Source organism: Varanus komodoensis, unplaced genomic scaffold (assembly GCF_004798865.1).
Source record: "Varanus komodoensis strain SLA01 unplaced genomic scaffold, ASM479886v1 scaffold43, whole genome shotgun sequence".
Classification (NCBI taxonomy): domain Eukaryota; kingdom Metazoa; phylum Chordata; class Lepidosauria; order Squamata; family Varanidae; genus Varanus; species Varanus komodoensis.
In genome coordinates this window covers 1,167,243-1,184,429 of record NW_025335985.1, presented here as the reverse complement: position 1 = coordinate 1,184,429, position 17,187 = coordinate 1,167,243, and the positions used below count along the sequence as shown (strand labels likewise).

At 45.7% G+C, this 17,187-nt stretch overlaps 1 protein-coding gene across 3 annotated transcripts in view; it reads right to left on the bottom strand.

The window, feature by feature from the left end:
- Window positions 1–379: 379 nt before the first annotated feature.
- Window positions 380–17,187, bottom strand: part of IDUA (alpha-L-iduronidase) — a 52,853-nt gene continuing 36,045 nt past the window's right edge. For 2 of the 3 annotated variants that reach the window (XM_044444013.1, XM_044444014.1), the window contains 7 exons: window positions 13,782–13,998; window positions 11,485–11,694; window positions 11,057–11,178; window positions 7,573–7,698; window positions 5,076–5,152; window positions 3,478–3,578; window positions 380–598 (listed from right to left, as the gene is read on the bottom strand). In XM_044444013.1, coding sequence (XP_044299948.1) covers window positions 501–598; window positions 3,478–3,578; window positions 5,076–5,152; window positions 7,573–7,698; window positions 11,057–11,178; window positions 11,485–11,694; window positions 13,782–13,998 — 951 coding nt within the window. In that variant the 3' untranslated portion in view covers window positions 380–500. Of the gene's footprint in view, window positions 599–3,477; window positions 3,579–5,075; window positions 5,153–7,572; window positions 10,761–11,056; window positions 11,179–11,484; window positions 11,695–13,781; window positions 13,999–17,187 lie in introns of those variants that run through there. The other variant, XR_006416065.1, reaches the window with a different exon arrangement.

The following is a 17,187-nucleotide window of genomic DNA, read 5'->3' as shown; positions in this document are numbered from 1 at the left end:
GCTTCCAGGACCTGGCCACCATGCCATTTTGGTGACTGCGCTAGAAAATCTAAGTGGTATCCCTGGACCAGCACTCTCAAAGCAGAAAGGCACCCAAGACATGGCTAATGAACCTGCTGCCCTTTATTGACATCTGGACCGTACTGCCCAAGGCAACCATTTCACTCTCCCTGATGTTAGGGCAGGCCCTGCCAACATCTCACTCTGATCTGGAAAGGAAGGAGGGGCAGGGGGAGGTACCATTTTGTTCAAATGTTTCCTTGTGTGTGCTTTCAGGAGCAGGACTTGGAGATGTCTGGGTGAAAATCTCCACATACTATTGGTGGGAGGAATGACGGGGCTGAAGGAGCTTAGAAAAGGAAGTTTAGAAGAAAGCAAGGGCAGGGGAGAGGAAGTTTATTAAAGTGCAAGTGAATTGTATCTTTAAGGGCCATAGCTTGCACATTACAAGGTGTTGGTCAAAAAACTGCAGGCTTCCTTCTGGAACTTCTTGCTCCTTCTTAGGATTTTTCGTTGTAGTAAGCTGGCACAGAAAAAGGGCCAGGTCTGTCCCAGTAATCCACAGCACGCACCTTGTAGAATCCTGTGACTGTTGTTCCTGTAAACAAAGCCCAACACATGATAAGTAAACGGTCCTCAACCTTTTTGGGTGGGTGGGCACAATTAGAATTCTAAGAGTGCCATGGGCGCTCTCACAAAATGAGTGCCCCAGAGGACTTGTTCGTTCAAAAAAAAATAAAAAATAAAAAAATGGCTGCCATGATAAGCAGGGCCAGTCACAAGACGGTCATTACCCATGAGCTGGGAGACTAAATGTCGCACACTGGTGAGATTAAAGGAAAAGCAACTTGCCCGAGAACAAGGCAGAGGTGAGACATGGCATCCAAAATGGAAAGCCATTCTTTTGAACCCAAATACAGCTAGCACTGGAGGCAGCACTTCGTTTTGTGTTATGTCAGCCTCCCAGTGGTGGTTAAAAAAAATCTTAAGGAATCAAGTTAAAATTAGGAAGTCTGATAGGCACCAAGAGAGGTTTCCTTGAGAGACCACATATATGTACTGAAAGAGACTGAGGTCACAAATACTTCCACGTGTTTGTCAGTGTAGATACATTTAGGGAGCCATTTTATGGTGCCTAAACATTGTCTGAAGGGCCATAAGAGACTGGAGAGTCTGACCTCTGAAATCGGAGGCAGTGTTCTAACCTTGGGAGGGAAAATCATAGATCTGCTCTCACTCTCCTACCCCCTTGTAGCAGATGCTGTGTTGGCAAAACAGCCTCTGAGAGAAGGAAAATAATATTTCATTGGGTGGAGAGGGAAGAAGTCTGGAGAGGCCAGAATATGAGTTATATGAGGCCTCTCCAGTCTTGCTCCCTCCCTCCCCCTCTGAAGTCTCCCAGCAAGAGGGGCAAAAAACCTAGTCTAGCAAAAAATGGAGGGCAGAAGGACGGGGAGGCAAAGAATGGCTCCACCACCCTATCACCCTGTATGGGATGCTCAGATGCCTCCAAATTTAGGGGCTTCCAAACATTCAGGAACAAATATAATGCCAATGAAACCATGAACCTTCTTGTCCTGGATACTTTTTCTTCTGAGGAAAATTTCAGTTAACTGATCTACAGTTTAGTCTTTATGCATTTTTTAAAAAGCCGATTCCTTTGGGATTAAGTGGGAAATGTGTTATGTGTGAAACATCTGGGAAACCGAATCAATGAACAGTGGCAGGCAGGCATCAGAATTCCACTCTGCTACAATTCCTAAAGGGCTGTTTCAAAAAGTGAACCTGCAAATAGTACTAACCCCCCCCCCCCCACCACCACCACCTGTTTGGGAAATGGTCCTGATGGAGACTCATGTTCCTCTATTTGACCCCTCAAAGGCACACCTTCTTTGTTTGTTTGTTTGTTTATTAAAACATTCTTATGCCGCCCCATTCGCTGAAGCCTCGGGGCGGCTTACAACAATTAGTTAAATAATAATAATTAAAAATATAAACATTAAAATAAAATACATACAATATAAAATAAGCTGCCCTGGCCAGATAAAATTCAATAATATTAACATTTAAAATGCTGCGCTCGGGGGTCACATAACTAACATTACAGAACCCTAAACTGCTTATCAGTCTCCCCTCCACCAGTTCTAAAAGCACCTTGTGGATATGCCACAAGAGCTTTGAAAAGAAGGTATGCTGGTGGCATGCATGCTGAAATATCTCAATTCCCGTTTTGAAATCATTTCAAATGTCAAGCTCTTTCCAGAATGCTGTGCAGCTTAACACACAGTTTGTTGGTTCCGTGGGTCAGCTCTGGGGAGAACAGTTTGTTTGTTCACTCAACTTATATTTCACTATAACTAGTCCAAACACTCTCTAAGCGGATTATAACATTTCAATTCAGATATGCCACTCTGTTTAGACAGAAAGAAGTCCTACTTCTTCCAGCATGCCTCAGATGGCATGGCTTTCTAGGCTAAATTCTAGGCTGTCTCTCTCAACATCAAAGCCAAGGTATTCTTATCTTCTCAACTCTCCTATGCCTTGCATTGATATACAGACAGTCCATGAGTTACGAATGAGTGCTGTTGCTTAGAAAATGGAAATTCATATGTTAAGTTGGATCATGTACAGTCCACATTCATGGGGGTCAGGGGTGCAGGACCACCATGAAAATGGAAAAACCATGGAAATCTCTAACTCCCCTACCCAAACTTACCAGGGCCTCTTCTTTGCAGCAAGGAAATGCTAGAGAGATTTCCCTCGCCCATATGGGCAGGGGAGGAAGGCCTGGTTTGGAGGCCTTTCCTCTCATCCCTTTTGTCTCCTTTCTCTCTATGGTGATGGCAATTTCCCTCCAGTAATTGTTTTTTAAAAATTAATAGGCTGCATGGCTGTTTGTTCATAAGTATGGGTTGCTTGTAATGTGATGTTCATAACTCAGGGACTGCCTGCATTTAAAAGCCTGAAAGAATCTCTCCTCTTCAATTTATTTATAATTTTTTGTATATTTATGCTGGCTCTCTGAATGGTTTGAACTCAATAAAACATAGCAATCAATAAAACATTTTTCAGCATGATCTTGTAGTTTAGCATTTCTCTTCCCCTTTTCTGTCTAATTCTACAGAGATGAAATACCTTAAAGGCAATTTGATGCAGGATTACAGTCCTCAGACTGAATAAAGATTTTATTTTGTCTAGTCATGTGCAGGATCATGCTCTAGATGAGTAAACTAGGGCTGCAGAAGACTTCTTAAGGAGTTTGTTAACTCTTCTTGTCGCAATTTGGAAAAAGATAGCAATCCCTTCAAGATAAAACTTCCCTTCTTAAAAAAAATGTAATTAACATTCTACACCTTTCAATACAAATCTGGAGGCACTGTTAAGGATTTGAAACCAGAAAGAACTTTAGTTAACTTTAAATGACCTTAATTTGTGTTGGTCCTACAATTTAAAATGAAGACAGACATTTAGCTTTACCTGGACTGGAGACCAGCATTGTAAATATGCTGTTTTTGGCACTGATTGGGTGGTATGTTTTCCCATCCTGCGAGAAAACCACTTCGAATTTTTTCAGACACCTATGAGAAAACCCCCCCAAAGACACACACATATCACTGTTCTGACAAATGTATTGCTGTTTCCTGTTTCAGCAGCAAATGCATGCATCTGTTCCAAAACCATGTGTTTTTAAGCAAAGTTTAACCCAAAGAGCCTGCACTACACCAGATGGTATAGAACGATCTCCATCCCATCCCATGTCAGACATCTGCTTGATGCCCCATTCTGAAAACAGGATGAATGTCTGCCCAGGATACCATCTGCCCCATCTGGAGAAAGGACTTCCTTCTAGTTTTATACAGATACTCCAAATCCCTGATTGACAGCTGTCTTGCTGTAGGCCTTCTTCAGGTAGGATGATAAAGGCCAACCAAGCCCTTTCATCCTCCTGGTTAGTTCTCTTACCACAGATTCTGTCCTTTCTGCAACCTTTTACCTTTGGACAAGTTGCTTAGCTGTGAAGGCCCTCTAGCTAAAGCTCCAGGGGCTGCAAGTGAAACTAGGGTGAGGCACAGAACCTTCAGCCCCACCCCTGCAAAACTCATATATACGAGAGAAAAATTACCCCTTCTCTATACCTTCCAGTTCAGGCATGGGGTAAGTGCACTGCCTGCTTAAGGCCACCATGTAATCTCCCCAGAAAATCTTTTTTGTTAATGAGAGGAGTAAAAATACATGGTAGTACATGTTGAAAGTGAGAAGGATGGCTGCTTTGGGTACACATTCTCAAGGACTAATGGCTGGTGTCCGGAAGAATCAGAAGGGAGGAGAGGCGCAGGAGCAGGCTGGAGAATGTGGGCCATTCCCAGGCACTGAGCTGAGAGAAGCAGACACGCTTATCTCAAGGCCGGGCTCCCCAGGTGGGCAGGCAGCCTCTGAGAGTGACCAAGATGCACAATGACTGGGAAGGGGCTTGGAACAGGGGGGCTTCTCAGAGACAGACGAGGTGGGCATGCCATCAGCAGAAGAGGGCAGCCCAATCAGAAGATCAGTGTGCAGCAAGGAGACATGCTTGCTTTCAGAAGTCCCCCCACAAAGGAATGGGGCCCAGGCTTGCTCATAAGGAGAGTTCCTGGAAGTGAATACTAGAAAGGGTTCGTTGAACTAGTCTGTACATGCTCAGAGATTCATTCTGGGTGTTTCTGCTTCCGGAAAACACTTTGGTCAATCAAGAACATTTTGCAAGGAATGTGTGAAGGGAGGAACCCTAGTTTACAATAGTATGCAATGGGAGTCCAGTGAAATGACTCAAACATAAGCTAGTTTGTCCAGTCTCATTCATTCGAATGGATCTGCTCTGAGAGGACATGGTGCATTATCCATAATATAACATAAATAATTGAGCAGAAGCACATTGATTTAGTCCCATTGCTCTGCAGTCTTGTGGGGCTGGGTGGGGCTTGGACTCTCTGATTGTGATTCATCAGAGGATCTCAGCTTGCAAAATGTATGATGCTATTAAATGAATTTTTACACTGAAAATGAGAAAATGGAATTGAAAGGGTAGTGTCACCTACTTTGAATTCACACAGCTGTCATCCCACACAACCAGAACTTGCCCCTTCGTGAGACCGAGGAAGCGGACTCCATTCACCTGGCAAGACAAAATACCTTTGGCCAGTGATGCAGTGCATGTACAAAAAGTGCAAGCTGAGACTTAGCTCAGGTTATGCAACACACTGGAGTCAAGATCCATTTCATTAAAGCAGGACCAAGGAGAACTTAGAAACAGATCCATTTCCAGAAGGGTGAGCATGTTAGTCTGCTACAACAAAATATGAAAGGCACAATCCTCTGCGTGATTAGATAGAAAAACACTGATGCTGTGAGTTGCATGGGAGTCTTTTCTGTCTATAAACATGCAGAGGGCTGCACCTTAAAGAATCTTGTGGCACCTTAATGGTTCACAAATGTATTATAGCAGAAGCGTTTGCAGAGGAAGTTCCACTTTTATTTTATTTTCATTATCTTAATGTTCTTCTATGCTATTTTAAATTTATTTTTAATTCTTGTTAATGTTTTATCTATTGTATTTTAATATTTTATACTTGCAAACCACCCAGAAAGCTTCAGCTATAGGCAGTATAGAAAATAATTAATAATAATACTTCATCCATCAACCTAAATAATGAGGGCACAGAGGCTGTTTGGCTGACTGGGAATATCAACAGCACTGTTTTGACTCAGCGCACAACTCACATGAGTTAATTAAGGCGATGGCTGAATTCAGAGTTGAGGCACCATTTCAGAGTAGGAAGCTGCCTTATCCTGATTCAGACTGTTGGTCCATCTAGGCCAGGACTGTCGACACGGACTGGCAGCGGCTCTCCAGGGCTTCCGGCAAGGTTTTGCCTGGAGATGCCGAGGAATGAACCTGGAGTCTTCTGCATGCGATGCAAGCGCTCTCCCACCTGGCTACAGTCCTCCTAATGCTCATGTCCCTGTTCGTGTGTGAGGCTGGAGGGTGCAGCCATCTCCTTAGCTCCCCACTCCAAGACCTTTTAAAGGAAGATAATGCAGGCGGAGTAACACAGCAGGGTGACAGTCACCGCTGTGAGGGTGGCTTACGCCCACTCGCCACTCCCTTGCTTCCACCCTCCAGCAGAACGAGGCGTGTTGCAAGCCTCTGAGCACCTCTGCAAAAACAAGCAGCCTGCTCCATTACTTGCAAGCAGGACCAAGGGAAGCTCAGCCCTGCTGCAAGTCCTCTCCCGTCTGCTCCCAAACCTGGGAAGACCCCGGACAGGGATGAGTGGCAGGAGCCCAAGCTGAACCTCTTTTCCTACCAGGGCCTGAGAGACACCAGCCCAAGAATTTCCGGTGGGAAATGCACACTACGTGCACCATTTCCACCTGGGAGGAGGCCTTGGAGCACTTGAATCGGACATTTGAAAAGAGGCTTGAGCTACTGTGACCCCTTGATTGGAATGCTTTGGAAAAAGGGTGATCTTATGAACATTTACTCAGAAGTGCTTCAGTATTCAGTGGGCTGAGTCCTCTGCTGCATAGCAAAGTTCAGAAACCCTTTTCCCCTGACACTCAACACAGACTCGTTGCTTCCTGTCCCCACAAAGGCCTTCTGGCATCAGGAAAGGAACAATTTTTCAAGGAGGGGGTGCAGTGTTGGGGAAGGATGGTTAGCTCTACACTCCCCGGGGCCACCTCCCAAGTGCCTGCCTTCAGTGCAATTAGGCTTATCATAGGCTTCTGTTGGACCCCTGGAGCTCTCAAAAAGCTTTAATGCAGCGTGGACTGGAAACAGTGCCTTGCTCTCCGTTCAGTGAGGGAGCTGCATAGGACTGCACCTGACCTAGGGCGATCTGCAGCATGCTCCCAATTGTGATCTTCCCCCTGCCTTGTGAAGCCAGAGATCAAGCATCCCTGTGCAGAAAGTATGGCAGCCACCACTACATGGGAGGCAGTTCCCAGCATGACACCCTCCTCCCTCCCTTGACAAATGTTTTACCAGGAGAGGGGGAAGATTGTAATTTCAAGGTGATTAGCAAAAAACATTTGTGCCTAGCGAAATTCTGCTCCTTTACAGAAAACTGGGTACCCTGTTCTCCCAGCTATGCTGTGGAAATGGTTTTTCATGAAATGGCCTTCATCTCATGTGGCCTCACCTGTAGCCAGCCATAGCACAACTGAGGCACAGTGTTATTTTATTGGTGAGCTTTCAGAGTAACTGGCAAAGTGGTGCTTTCCTTTTGCAAATCTCATACTGTTTTGATGGATTATCTAAATATTTGGAGCGGGATGGGAGAAAAGAATAGGTGTTTTAGTGCACAGTTTGGGAAAGTCCCCCTTGAACCAAATAACAAATCTGGGCTGCAGAATGGGTAGCTTGCAAGAGCAGAAGCATTGTGGGAGTTGTCTGAAACACACCTGCATCTCCAGCTCTCTTGACTTCTCAGCTGGGTTCAGAAGAACAAGCAAACAAAATATTTGTTTTGAATCTGACTGCAGTTTCTGCAAGGGTAAGTAAAGAGGGAACAGAGAGGACGTGGTGCTCACCTGACTGGGAGCCGAGAGAGGCTTTGCACAGAAATGGATGAGGAAAACCGCCGGAACAGGGAGTTCTTGTTTCAGCATCAAAGGGCCTTTTGCAGGAAGCAGAAATGGCCCTTTCACCACAGGGTCCTACAAAACGCAATCAAATCACGTTGAACAAGCAGCTTTTCTGTACAGTGACCTACAGCTCTTCCACAGTAAGCTCCTACTGCTAAGCATGCAGATATGACTGGGCTCACAAGATATGGTAGGCATTATTATTATTATTATTATTATTATAACATTTCTATGCCGCCCCTTGCTGAAACCTCGGCATGTCATGAGCAGAGCTGCAGGTCAGACTAGATGGCCTAGGAGGCCCCCTCTGACTCTATTTCTATGTTTCTATACATGATACAACTGCATTGTCATAGTTAAGCCGATCTCAGTCTAATCAGGGCCTGGATGGGGGAAGCCTAATGGTTCTGCACTTTTTGAAGGAGGACGAGGCAACCAGAAAGAATTTAGCTCTGCAAAGCTGGATCTGAACCAGTTTTCTTGCATTATTTTCCCTTTGCTAGGAAATAGATGTGTAGGAAGGAAGACACACAAAGCACGCTTGAATATGATACTTGTTTGGGAGAGAAATCTGGGATTACAGCATACTTGACTCCTGCACTGAGATCATTCCTACAATTACTTACACCCAACTGGATTCTGCATCTTGATATATTTTTCAGCTGAGTTCCTCACTCAAAAAAACAAAAAAACAAGGTGATGTCAGAAGGAGCCTTTAGCTTTGAAAACAGGAGACCAACTTGCCCACCTTTCCTGCAGGCGTGGTTTGATTTACGGTTTTAGTTCTTTCCAACAATGATGCTTGTGAGAAGCATTTGTTGGTCCACCAGTCTCTTCACTCACATTCCAATTACACGCATGACTTGACTGCAATTCCTGAAGAGGGTTTATTACTTCTGTATCCTGCCCATCTTCTACCAAGTTCAGAAAGGCATAAATAAATCTATCCTTTAACTTCACAATAATTTGCTAAGTTAGGCAGACAGAGTGTGACTGGCACAAAGGCAGCATCTGAGCTTTGTGGCTAATTGGTGCTTTCGGGAAAAGGAAAGGAAAAGACTCCAGATGTTGGGATGGCTGGAGAGGAGGGAGATTTGTTGGCCCAGTGCATTCTGGAAAATGCCTTCTTCAGAGGCACATTTTCAGCAATGATTCAGCAATGGTGGGCACATGTCAGTGATACTTCCTGCTTGCAGAAATGCCCCTGTGGGCTTTTAAAAATAATTTCCCTCCCAATGGATCTCCAGAACCAGAAGTAGGCCTGATAACTATGGAGTGATGAGTGGTTTCCATGGGAGAACTGCAGGCACAGAAGAGGTTAACCTTCGATTCTCTTCTGAACCATGTGTTTGCTTATAATTTTACCCTTAGCTAAAAAATAATAAAAAATGAAAATACCCACTGAGCATGGTTCAGCTTTCCTACAAGGACTAGCAGTGGGACACAGCTTCCCAGTGTTCAGGTATGTGCTTACGGAGGAACATCAAGAACAGCTCAGAAGTAAAACAAAAGTGGTGGCATTTCTGTGGGGTTTGCTTGTTAAGATGAGCTTAGTACAAATATTTACGTAGCCTCCTCAGCATACAGTGGGGTCAGCTGTACAGAAAAGGTCCCTCTCCCAGGGAGCGAACATCTGGAGAGCATAAAAAGGATGAGAGGAGTCTTAACAATGCCATCGCTTTAAGGAACTGGATGCTAGAGGCATAAGAAATGGGTGAGTAGAAATGGAGAGAAAAAGGTGGTAGTGGTGAGGGTCATCCCTCTCATTTTAGGGATCTTTCTATGGTCCTACATGCTTTTAGAGGCTTGTACACCCCTTGAACTGCTGTGGCTTTCTCCCAAAGCATCCTGTGGATTGGCGGTTGGTGGGGGTGGCCGCAATTCTTTGAAAGAGAGTCCTCACTTGGAGCGAAAGCTCCCAGAGTTCCCTGGGGAGAGGGAATCGGTATTATGCCAGTTCAAGTCTGGAGGTGCAAGTCTTGCCCTGGGAGTATGCCGTAAATGCTTGAAGAAATGTTTACAAGACTGTTATGGTGGGAGAGGGGGAAATCCCTGAGATTGCAAGTGGGGTATGGAGCTCCTGCTATAACCTCTTGGGCAAAACCTCACCCTGGCTCATCCCCCCTCCAATCCCAAAGCCTCATTCAGGAAAGGTGGACAGGAGCCAGGCAAATGGAATGGGCAATGGGGAAGAGGAGGATGTTTTGAACAGCTGCAGGAAAAGACCAGAGTGTTGGCTTTGCTCGAGGCCCAAACAGCACCTAAGAGGAAGACTAATGACCTCGAAGGACAGAATAGCAAAGCATGCTCTTTGGGGGAGTATTAGAGCTCATTTCCTGTGAGAAGTGTTCTAGGTTTCCTAAGGATAACAATAAGACTAGCTGCAATCCTAAACATCTTCACTTTGAATTAAAGCCTTGTGTATTTAATCCGGCTTACTCTGTAATAGGATTTCCAACATGGCACATTTTGGTACCAACATGCCTCTGGATAGTTCTTTTGGCTACCTGTCCTTCCTGATTTTTATTTCTTAAGCTTTTTGTAATTATTATATTAATTTGGTATGCTGGCATGCTGCAAAGTGAAGTTGTCCCCTCCAAGGGTGGGGACAAAAGAGTGGTTTTGTGTTTTGGAGCTTAGACCTCACCTGTGCCTTGTGCTTTGGTTCTTGGGCCAGCACTTCAACATTTTTGTCTCAACTGTTTCTTCTAGGAAATTAGTCACAGAGTACTCATTTCCTAGTCACAGTCACTGAGGCAGCCATTTTATGAATGGACAAACCCCACCCCATGGCAGCCATTTTGTGAGAGCTCCCATAACATTCTCTGAAAAGGTTGGGGACCCTGAGCTAATAAGAGGGTTTTAAAACCAGGGCATGACAGAAAAGCAGCTTTTGGTGTTCTCTCCAGCTTAGAAGCTCCCAGAGGCATCCAATGGGAAGTGAATGTTGGGCTTGGTGGAGCCCTTGGTCTTATCCAATGGGCCAGAACTCATGTTCCGTAAGCATGGAGTGCAAATTCGGGGAGGTAAAGGACCAGTGCAACAGCATCCAGCTGAACATGTGAGGAAACTGTGAGGGAGATCATCTGATGGATGAACTTCTGTTGAACTTCTGCTCTGAGGAGACACCACTTCTGCAGTGGGGAGAAAAACCCAGATGTAACACTTTTTAAAACCAGACAATTACAGCGTGAGGTTACAACTGCCATTTAGAACCAGGAAGCAAAGTCCCACTAAACATTGTGGGAAGCCTCTTGGAGTATGTGTGTGTGACGAAAACGCTGTGATTAAAAAGTGTTTTTTAAAGGAAGTATAAGATAGGGATGCATGGTTGCAATTTTAAGCTCCAATTAATCCACTGGGATTTGCTTCTGCATAAATAAGCACTGAATTAGATTGCATGCAAATAGATTCCACAAATAGATTATACCTCAGCATTTCTCATCTGTTCAAATTGGGCCAGAGATGGAAAATCTGGAGCTCCCAGTTTCTTCCACTGCAAATATGGGTTGGTCACGTAGTTATCCAAGTAGTACAGTACATACACAATCTCTTTGGGAAGACAAAGGGAAAGTGAAAATTTAACATTGGGTTTTAGTTCAGCATCAAGCCAGAAGCTGCATCTTCCAAATATGGACCTGCCTGCATGTCTGAACACAACCCACAGCTTGTTCCTTGAGGGCTGCTTTCAAGCAGCAGGAGCGAATGAGCATGCTATCTTTATTTACATGCACAGGATTGGTTTGTGTTTTGGATCTCAGACTGGCTAGGAATGATGGGACTTGCAGTCCAACACCTCTGGAAAGAATGGGCTTGGGAAAGGCTGCCTTGGGTGCATACTGACAGCTACAATCTTACCTTTTCGTTTGGGGAAGCCGGTAACGTTGACTGCCACGGCACTGATGTTTGAGGATGTCTGGTTATCGTTGCTGGAATAGATCAAAATGGATGCCTGCCAGCTATCAGCCAGCCATGGCATGGCAGGTTTGTGCAGGCTGGCTAGTACCCCAAGAGTGTTAGTGTCTTCTGATTCATGGCTGTAGATGTTGGCAGAAACTTGCTCCTCCCCTGTACAAGAAGGAGACAAGCTCAAAAAAAAATAAATGTATGCTTAGGAAAGACCTAGTGGAAATATTTTCGCACTATTGCTTTGCATGCAGGTGGTCTCATCTCCGGATCTCCATGCTGGACTGGGAAAGACTCTTTTCGGAAACCCTACTGGTGGGTGTAGAATATAATATTTGTCTGGAAGTAGACCGGTGGTTTGACTCGGTATGAAGTCAGCCTCATATGTTCCACCTGGTTTCGAAGTAGTTGGCCACTCAAATCAAAATGGCAAGATCAATAAAGGCTGGCTAGGGATACAGTCCTATGCTTGTTTAGACAGAAAACGAGGCCTACGTGGCTGGCTGGGGCATGCTGGGAATTGTGGGTCTTGTTTTCTGTCTAAACCAGCACTGGATTGTGCCTTATCATTTGGTTGGATTTGCTTTCTGGTCTTCCTTCAAGAACCTCAAAGTAGGTTCACAGCAGTCTTCTGAGGAAGGACAGGCAGAGGAATACTGACCTTAGTAAGGCCATTCAGGCAGCAGAGTGCTGGACTGAGATTCTCTCTATATACACGCAATCCCTGAGTTATGAACATCCGAGTTATGAGCAACCCGTACTTATGAACAAACTGCCATGAAGCCTATAAATTTTTTAAAAATACTGCAGAAAATCATCATCACCACAGAGGAAGAGGAAGTGAAAAGGGAGAGAGGGAGACCTCCAGAGCACGCCTTCCTGCCCCATTGATTTGGAGAGGGAAATCCCTCCAGCATTTCCTTGCTGCAAAGAGGAAGCACTGGTGAGTTTGAGCAGGTGACTAGAGGTATTTGTGGTTTTTCTACTTTCACAGGAGTCCTGTATCCCTAATCCCCATGCATGTGGAGAGCTGACTATACATGAAGCAATTTACATGCAAATTCCATTTCAAGATGAATTTCCATTTTCTAAGAAATGGAACTTGTTCATAACTCAGGGATTGACTGTATTCCTAACAGTGGGCTCACATTCATACTATCCAGGTATGGTTCCGTCCATAAAACTTGGCTGCAACTGGTAGGTTGTAGAAACTGGTGCAACTCTCCAGTCACAGAAGGTTCTCCTACAGACTAATAATCCTAACAGCAAGGAACCCCTTTCCTATACCCCATTCTGGCCGCTTTGTTTTCAAATTCTGCTTCTGGAAGTGATGCCTATGTACAAAGACATGGGTGCTGCTATTGAGCCATACACTGAAAAGGAGAAGCTGGAAGATGGAATGCAGCACCTCTGGCCAAGCAGTCAAATCCATCCATTCAGCTTCCCCAGATGCCCATGCTCACTTCCCCCAAGCCCTGCTTTGTACAGTCACTTCCCCCCTTCCAAAAGGGTGAAATGCCTCTCCTAAAACCTCATTACTACTAGTAACCATGTTATGTTAGAACAGGATAGCCCTTTCAGCATTTTTGCCTCACCCCACTTTGCTGTCAGCCCAACCCACACTGGAATGCTGGCCCCAAGACCGCCTTCGATGCCCCTAGCACAGGCAGAAAAGGCAGAGGAATAGGAAAGGGACAAGACGGCGGAGCAGCCCCAGAGAGGTTGAGAAGATTCAGCATTGATGCTTGGAAGGAGGGGCCATCTAGAGCAGTGCGGGGAAGAGAAGGACACAGGAATGGGCCTTGGAGGCAAAAGGAGCTTTGAAAGAGCAGGTGAATGGCCAGAGCGAAAAGGAAAGGTCCGCATGATCTAGACCTGTAGATCTGAGAAGCACTGAAGTGTCTGTGGTTTGGCTGCAGAAGTCTGGTCTTATGATATCGGTCCTGTCTCTGTTCTTCAGAAAGGATTCCCTCAACCTATGCCTTGCAGCTCTCCAAGTTGTGTCTACTAGTACCAATCCCAGCCACCACCTTTCTTCTACAAAACTGTGCATGGCATGTAGTAGGTTTTCAGGAATTATTGTGGGGGGAATGATGGGGAATTGCAACCGGTGAGCAACCTGCTTTTCACTAGAGTTCAGCTGGATGAACACTGGTTGACCAATAGGAAACAGCCTCTTCCTCTTGGGAAATGGGAAAATGGCACCCATGCCTGTGCTAAGCGATGTTCGGAAGAAGTGTTTGCTATACCTAGCAGAGCCAGCAAGCCCATCACTGTGAGCACCGGCTTCCGCACCATCTGGACATGCGGGGGCTTTGTGTTGTTCATCTGAAAGCGTGCCGTCAGCGTCCTTTGAGTGAAGAAATAGGGGTGGTAGCTCATGAATGCATTGTCATTGCTCAGCAAAGTGTAGTTGATCGTGTTGTTGGCTCGTGCAAGCAGTAGATTTTGATGTTGGACAATAACCTGTCAAGAAAAGGAACAGAATCTTTGACTCTAAGCATCAGTTAGCAGATATGTCAGCAGTGTTGAACTATTTTCTAGATAGGGCTAAATTCTCATGTAGACAGCAGTCCAGTGGTGGATGGAGCTAAGATACTGGTAACATTGCATCTATTTCAACCTTAAGTTCTTACGGCAGCTTTCTAAGCCTTTAGAGAGGCATTCTGACCTCTTAGACTTGGGAAAAACACACAGGTGTCAGAAACAACCAAACCATCAGCAGGCATCAGGCCAAGAAAGAGGGATGGCCAAACAGGGAAACCTGGTGAACCTGATATTAAACACCTCTGTGACACACAATATGAAGTCTGCCATATTGTCAACCACTTCACAGCAGGACAAAAATACTATTAAGAGTTTCATTCCAAATGATTACATCAGGAAACCAGGGTAGGCTGTACGTCACCAAAATTCTGCCCCAGGGCAACCCAAATTCTGTAACTTGTTTCAATGAAGCAGCTTGAAATGAAGCAGTTTGCCATATTTGATTCTGCAATTGCACAATTATTCTGCTTTTGCTAGTAATGGGAAGCAGTGAAGCACTGACGTTCCCACATGCCAAGCAACAACCTCTTTGGTTCCTGGAATTACAGCAGGCACTGAGGAACTAAGTATTTTTAAGCATTTTTGTACAACCACAAAGACTAGAAGCTGTGTTTGGGTATGCGTGTGCATGCGTTTCTTCTACACACACACCCCAGTAGAGTTGATAATACACTGCTTTGAGTGGAAGGAATTCACTCCACATGCAGGATGCAAGCTCTTTCTTTAAAACAATAAATGCACCATTCTCATCCTGTGGCATCAGGATCCACCCAGAAGCTCTTGCTGACCTAATTTCCTAGCCTTGCTAAAATTAGGAATTTAAGAGGAGGATTGCAGTGGTGCAACTAATCAGAGGTAAAAGGATTAATGCTCCATGCCAAAAGACACAGAGCAGCAAGTTCATTTTTCAGAAATGACCGGCTCTGCATTAACAGTGTTCTGCAAAAATGCTTTTCACGTCAGGAACTAAGGAGTTCGAGTGGCATTGCACAGGGCCAAGGGGTGCACCCCCAGGATGGCTGTCACTAAGTAGCTACCATTTTTAGCACTCTTAGGGCATGAGCCTATGCATACTTAGAAAGAAAAGAGTCCCACAAAGAATTTGATTTCTTAGTCATGTCCCCAGTTCTCCCCAAGCTCAGCTGTTTGGCAGGCTGGGGGAGAGAAGACTGTGACTGGGAGGAGACACGTGAAAACAGCCCTCGCCGCAGAGCTAACTCCCCAGTCGGAAGGTGGACTAACCAGCCAGCCACGTCCCCCCTTGCCAGACTGGCCAGCATGCAGTTCAGCTGGGAAAGAAGGCATGTGGCGGGCAGCTATCTCGTCCCTGTGCCACCCTCCCTATTTCAGTTGTGACTCTTCCCTCCATCAGCTGCTGGCTGCTGGGAAAAGTGCCCACAGGTAGTGTAGCAGGGAACCAAGGGTGCAAGTTGGGAAGTCAGCACATGGGAAGGGGAGGTTTATATCTCCTCATTCCCACATGCTGAGACGGGGTGAAGGGAGTGTGAGTCTGGCTCTGCGTGTGGGAAAGGGGGCAGGTGTGTATGAGAAAGAGACTGACAGAGGAGGGGGAGGCTGTGTGTGTGAGTGACAGAAAGGGTGACGGGGACCCTGCCCCTGGCCATACCCATCACCATCCTCGGTCCTCAACCCACCACTTTGCACCCCATGTGGCCATCAGGGGCAAAAATGGGCCTGGAGGTGGGCAGCCAGTATGATGCAACTTTGGGAGCTAGCTTTTATAGATGGGCAAGTGGAGGTGCCAGATCGGATGCACCTAATGGGTCCCCCTTTGTACTGGGCTCTACTCAGCCTGGACCAGAGGAAGTGAGCCTTTCCAGCAGGGAAATTAACATCATTTTTCCTTCTCGCCTCCTGAAATCTTCCTCCATTGTGCTATGAAGTCCTAAAGGATTCAGGCTCAAGGCTGGCTACCTGCCCCCAACCTAAGCACTTCATCAGTATATAATGCATACTACTTCCTATGTTACTGGCATTTTTATCCTTGCCTCTGCATGAAAGGTGCTCCCAGAAAACCTTACAAAAGTCAGTAACAGGAAACACAAAGCAACAAACTATGAAAAGCTTTAGAAGCCTTGTAAAGTTTTACATCTGTTTGCGGTGCTCTGTGGATCATGGTCTGCCTTCTGCCCACTGCTGCTCTAAGAGGATACAGGGAGCATCAGTGGAGGAACATGTGGCATTTCCCGGGTCCTCCTCATGGAATTCCAGGAGTTGCTGGCCTTCTGCAGATAACTGCTTCCATGGGTGGGAGGTTGTGAAGGACCAAGTGCGTTGCCTGGCTTAGTCCCATCTGTGCAGAAAGTAACTCACCATCTCTCTGGTTCAGAGCATGCCCTTCCTCACACCCACACCCTGCAGTCCCAGCTTGGAGAAGAGGATGCCTGCGCACATCTGCCATCCTTCTCTTTATTTAGCAAAACAGCACACAGACCATGACCTTTCTTCAATAGCTGTGTAGGTTGCAAAGGTATCGTGTGTCCATGCCAGGGAGAGACGTGCAGAATTGCTCTTCCCCTTTTTCTCTCTCTCCTGCTACCTCGCCTAATTATATCGGTATGTACTCACAACAGGGAGCTGAGATTGACTGCGGCTCCTGGCTGCAGGTGAGAGCCGCATCGAACACATCTGAAGCTACAGAATATACAAAGAGACCTTTAGCATCTCCGGAGCCACATTTTCTCCCTCTGAGCTTGCTCTGTCAACACCTTGAGTCAATTGCTGGGCAGCAGTGCTGGCTGTCAATGGGAGAAATGATGCCATCTTGTGCTTTTTACACAGCAAGTCTAGATTTCCAAAGCTGCTTTTTTCTTTTCTTTTTTCTCATGCTAAGCAACCGTTTCCACAGCTGATGGCCTGCATACAGTTAATCTTTTGGTCATTTGCTAGCCTCAGGTTGAGAAACTTCGACGCAAAGAGAACCTTTTCCTTTCAACATGGCAACACATTCCAATGTGCAGTCTCCCACTTGCAGCCTGAAATGGTACAGCCCAGCAAAAAATGGATCTTATGAGTTCACAGGCCATGTGTTTCGCCCCATAAGCTACCACTAGATAATGCTCATGAAATCACTAGTGACCAGGCACC